The sequence below is a fragment of the Lupinus angustifolius genome, chromosome LG14 (genome assembly GCF_001865875.1).
Source record: "Lupinus angustifolius cultivar Tanjil chromosome LG14, LupAngTanjil_v1.0, whole genome shotgun sequence".
Lineage (NCBI taxonomy): Eukaryota > Viridiplantae > Streptophyta > Magnoliopsida > Fabales > Fabaceae > Lupinus > Lupinus angustifolius.
Window position 1 is genome coordinate 13,607,102 of NC_032022.1, and position 5,995 is coordinate 13,613,096.

A 5,995-nucleotide genomic window follows, 5' to 3' on the forward strand; every position below is an offset into this window, starting at 1 on the left:
TGTCTCACTTCCATCACTACTGCGAATATAAAGTACCTACTTGACCTATATGCCATCACTGAAATAGATTGACTCATACTCCAGGTGGAATTAGCCTTCATTTCAGTTGAAATTTTACCAAAATCTACTTTACGGTGGACAAAGTAGTATAGGCAGGATGAATATAGTCAATATACCCAAAGTACCTAGAATTCATACATTTTCCATTTTTTTAATAAATTTCTTTGGCCCCTATTATTGAGACATGGTTTTGGAACCCTCTTTGTTTTAACCAAATCAACTGATTACAACTATCAAGATATGTTCTGTTTTTTAAAAGTTTGCAAAAAAGTGCCTAGGATCTTTCTAGGATTTGGTAGAAATCGAGGGGGTTGTTGCACTTTGTTTTAACAATTGTACACAAGTACACTATAGAGAGAAGTTCCAAATCAATGTCAGTTTTAATTCCAAAAGTGATTAAGCTTCTAGTTTTTTATTTATTTTGTAATTTAAAATAAGCAAACCAAATTATATAAGTTCAGTATGATTTAGTTCGATTCTTGTTTTGTAAGCTAGAGCTAGCCAAAACTGAACCATCTCGCTTTGTTCGGTTCAGTTTTAAATTTTCACAAAAAAAACTCAAATCAAATTGGATTGTTACACCCTTAGAGAACCCCTTTGGATTATACGTTGCAATAGTTCTACCCATCATGAAACCCGGTTCTTTGAATCACACTAATAACATTTGAATCCATTAATCGTGAAAGGGATTCTAGGAAATTTTGAATTGCCATTCAACCTTTTTCTAGAAAATCTAACAGGCGTGGGTTAACGGAGTGTGTTAGAGGGTGTTGCCATTACACCAGACGATTAATGACGATTACTAAGATTCTAAAGATAATACGTTAATGTTTCTCGTGCTCTAGTTAGTTCGTGTCAGCATGATATATATTATAAGATGTATATTTAAGATGAAGAAAAAACAAAAAGAGATGTAATGGAGTCACCACTCACCAAGGTTTAATTGAGTAGAAAAACTTAGGGAAGAACCTTTTTCTTTTCGTTTGGAAAACTGACCTCTAAAGAAGAGCGATAGACATTTAACTAAAAAACTTTTATTTTACTCTTATTAAAAAGATATGTAACTAAAAAGACCTTCCAACAAACTATAAGATATTTCGAGTAAGATATTCTTGCTGCAATATACCCCTACTCAACACCAAAGAGCCATACTTGCATAGTAGCCTACCTTTGATCTCAGGTTCGCTACTTGCTAGCCTAGAGCTGAGAGATGGAAGGAATGCTCTGTCTAACCGCAATGCGTGTCTGGCCTCTCCAGACAAATTGAAAAATTATGAGATAAATTCTTCATTCGTTTTAGAACATCTCAGGGTTAGTTTGGAAGTTGAATTTTGGAGGGGAAAGAAGGGAAAAGAAAGACTTGGGAAAGTAATAAAATACACTTGTGAGATGACTCTCAAGTCCTTTATTTTTATTTTCCCCCTCCAAAATCTAACTCCCAAATTAACCCTAAGAAGATGTGGAATAAAACAAAATCCCTCTACAAAAGAAATCCATGACACAGTTAAACCAATGTTATATCCTACCCCTTGGAGTTGAGGCTTAGTATTTTAATAAAATACTATTTTAGGATATTGTACCATCAAACCAAACTCAAACTCCAAACCAGACACCACATGCATGCTGTATCATCAAATTTTGTATATTCATAATGAAATTGACGTAAGAACTTATCACACTGAGAATCTTCAACCATAATATTTTTTAACCAAATCCTTCATAGGCAAAGCCTTAGCAATATAAAGCCTCAAAATACACACCCGAGACCATCTTTTGAAGCGTTAGGCAAATAACAAGAGTATACAACTACCAACATTTTACAAAAGAAAAAAATGATAAATATAAACCCTCCATTGCCCAGTTGCAATCTTTAGGGCTAGATATGTGAGAGATGCCTATTGGGAGAAGTGGAAGGAGATGAAAATAATGACTCCTAATTCTCACCCTAGCCTAACAATGGCAGTTCACTAAAGCTGGAGCAGCACACGCTATAATACATATTACGGTTTCGGTAAGCTCAAGCTTGGACTCGAATTCTGAAATATTCCAGGGCTGAACTTCCACTGCCACTGCTGCAGTAGTGTTACAATTTGTTATCTCAATGTCAACCACCTAGTGGTCATGTTTACTGTGCTATATGTCCTCATGGCCCATCTAATGCTAGTCCTAATTTGAAGTCTAAGCCACATATGGAACACTAATGAACCTTGGCCTCACTGGCATCGAAATCTCTACCATGGCTCCACGATAGAAGAGTGGTTGAAGACCAATTTTGATGTAGGTTGCCCTCTTCTACATGATTGGCAGTCACTTTTGGTTGTAAAGGTGGTGGTTTCCTTTCTTCTCTTATCAGCATGGGCATTTTGTGCCTAACCTTGGTTAGATGCATGCCTCATTGGCTCATTTATCAAACACAGCCATTTTGATGCCTGGGAATTTTGATTACAAATGGCTAATACTGGCCATTATAAGGACCTGGCTGCAATATTTTAAAAGCAACACACCACGACTGCCTCATTCGTTTCTCAGTGAGGCGTGTCAACTGTTAAAGTGCATGTTTGGATTCAAGTTTGATAGTATGGAAAACATGAAAGCTACACTGAGTAGCATGTAACGTGAATCCTATCGCATTCCCTAACACGATCATTTTGGGTGAAACACTTCCCGCCACATTCATAATTGCACCAGTCAACTATTTCCCCTTCAAGCATACTGAAGTATCAGACAGACATTAGGTAGCAACAGCCCCTCAAAAAATTGGAAGGTAGGGGACCATGATCTCAAAACAACTAACTAATGCTATAACAAGTTGCTAACATAAACATACAAACACCAAAGACATGAACAATCATAACAATCAAATAATAGAAAAGAACATAATATAATAAATAGAAATTTCAACAGAAATACAAATGAGGTTTTTACAACAAAAACAGTATAATCCAACTATATTTGTGTAATACCTAATTTTTTTAATCCCTCGAATATTCCCCAACAAATAAAAAACAGAAGCTAATGCAAAATTGTTCCTTTTTCATGCCTTTGATCTCCCATTTACATAAAAAACTAAGCAGCAACAGTGGACTAGTTTAATTTGAGTCCAACCACCACAAATTGAATAAATCCCAAATTTCCACCATGTACAGGTAATCAAATTTTAAAACCCGAAACAACATCATTCATTCTATAATCACCATGCTCAATTTCTTACCACACCCAACAATTTCAACTTCAAAGATCTCTCCGTCTAGGACTCTGAACCGGCACGGTCGGCGAAAGGGGAAGCTGAGGAAACCCTAATTGACCCGAATTTGGGGAAAACAAAGGGTAAGATGAAATCGGCGAGTTCAAGCACCCGAAAGGAAGAGGAGAAGTAGGCATCTGAAACTGCGACGGCGACGACGAAGTACCCTCCACCTGCTGCGACGGTTGCGGCTGCTGCAACTGTTCCTGTTGAGGCGGAGCGAAATTGTTCCAGCGAGGAGCCAAAGGAGAAAACCCAGAGAACTGTTTCGAGTTTGAATCGAAACTGGGCGTCGAATTCTGAATGCAGCGCAGGTAAGCGGAGACAGGTGACTCAGCGGCGGCGTGGACGGTGGGGAACGGCGGGAGAGGAGATAACGGCGCTAAGGGTCTTCCAAACCCAGAGAAGTTAAAGTTACTGTTATTAACAGTAACGGCGTTGTTGGAAAATGGTGGTGGTGGGTTAAGTAACGGCGTTTGAGGACGGTTACTAATTTGCGCCAGTGGTGGAGGACGAATACGGTGAAGACGAGAGCTTGGTGGTTTAGGTTGATGAATAATAGGTGGAGGATTTGATATGGTGCGGTCATGTGCAGGTGAGCCCGTAAGTTTTTGAACTACATCTCTGAAATCACTTTTGCTTATGTTATACACTGGTGGCTGGTGCTGAAGGTTGTTGTTATTGTTATTATTATTGTTGTTGTTGTTGTTGTTGTTTTGTTGTTGGTCATTGTTGTTAAAGGTTTGATTTTGAGGTGGTCTAGGTTGAGGAGGAGGATCAAAGTTTGGTTTTTTAGTAATGGGTTTGGTGATTTTTTGGGAAAGCTTGTTGAGTTTTCTGAGGTAGTTGGGATTAGTGTTGGTTGTGGTGGTTGTCACGGTGGTTGAGACGGTGGTGTTACTGGTGTCAGTGGAGGTAGTGATAGTGTTAGAAGTAGCGATTTTATCCATTAGAAAAAAAGAGTCTTTGTAGATCTAAATATAACACTATATCTCTGTATTTTTTGTGGGTATGAACGGTGGGGGCTTTCTCTTATCGCTGAGGGAGAGTGGGGACACACAACACTGTTTAATAATACTTTTCTAGGTTAAAAAATGGAAGAATAACATGTACTAAATTTTTTTATCTCAACTCATTTTAGGAAGTAATATAAAAAAATATTTTTTATTTTTACTGTATTTTTATTATATATGAACTTTTGATTGAACTAAGATACACATGGACACCAAAAATGAAATGAGTAATCTTAATTCTAAAAATTTGATCACATGATAACTGAGGATGACATATCTAAAAAAATTAATATGATTATGTCCCTAATAATTTAAATTTCAACATTTAATATAAAAATATTAATACATATTTTTATAACTTCTTCTAAGTGTTATTTTTTAATTGATTTAAGAGATCAAAAGATGGTATGAAACATGACAAGTGATTTCCATCCTTTACATGATAGTAGCTACGTAAAAAACAAAAGAGTAATGTTAATTATTTGGTTAAGAAATAAGAAATGTTGTCAAAAAAAATGTTGATTAAGAAAGAAACGTTATAAAAAAATATACGTTGATTAAGAAATGCGATCAAAAAATATACGTAATACGTTGATTAAGAAATGTGAATTGAAAAATAGATTTACTGACAATACAGCCACGTTATTTTAAGTATTAAATCTCTATTGATTAAGAAATGCGAATTCAAAAATGGATTTACTAACTAATACGGCCACGTTATTTTAAGTATTAAATCTCTTTGAAACGAAGTACTGAATTGAATTTTTCTTGAAGTCTCTCGTGATAATATTAAATGGATTATTTTTCAACGTAAAATTTTTATTTTATTTAATTCCTAAACAATATTTTTATAAGAGAAAAGTTAATGATTGCCCACTTTGGTTAAGAAAACAAAACAAGTAATTTGTATCTTAAATTTGGTTAATTGATCTGTTTTTAAAGTGAATCTGATTTTGAAACTAATTACCCTGTTTTAAATTATTTACAACATGTTTATAAAAGTATTTTTTTTTTGTACAATTTTTTAATTATAAAAGTATGTACCAAGTATGGTAGTTTTTCTTGAGTGAAAATGTATTTTTTTTAACGCAATGTGGTTTGGCCATGTAAAAAATTAATGAAAAGGATGGAACACATATTATGATAAACATTTGGGTTTTGTTTAAAGTATCCTCTAATATTAATTTCATTTTTATTTGGGTTAAATATATTGGTTTATAATTTATTATATATACTCATAAATTTAGAATAATATCTCATTTTTCTTGAAATGGTAAAAAAATATTGTTATTCTTATCTATATCAAATAATTAGGGATGAGAAAAAAAACTCTATTCATGGATATCCACAATAAGTGCATGCAATTATAATTTATGAGTGAAAGCAGATTTTATTATACACACCTCATGTGTATCTACATATTTATAAATTAAAATTTTAATTCATTATATATATTAGTTTTTATTATTATTTTATATACTATAATTTATTATTATTTATATTAATTTGACTTATACTCATAAATTTATGAAATAAATATCTTATTATTAATATAATTATTATTTTATATATTGATTATTATAAAGTATATACATATATAATTAAAATTTAAAATTCATTGTTACCAATGTATGAATGTCCACAAATAGTGGGTTTAAGGACGTTACCATCCCTACCC

The 5,995-nt window shown here is 33.7% G+C and overlaps 1 protein-coding gene across 1 annotated transcript; it reads right to left on the reverse strand.

Moving 5' to 3' along the window:
• LOC109326028 (VQ motif-containing protein 9-like) lies at positions 2,937-4,350 on the reverse strand. Its single transcript, XM_019558660.1, has one exon. The coding sequence runs from the start codon at positions 4,252-4,254 to the stop codon at positions 3,292-3,294; it is 963 nt and encodes a 320-aa protein (XP_019414205.1). The 5' UTR covers positions 4,255-4,350; the 3' UTR covers positions 2,937-3,291.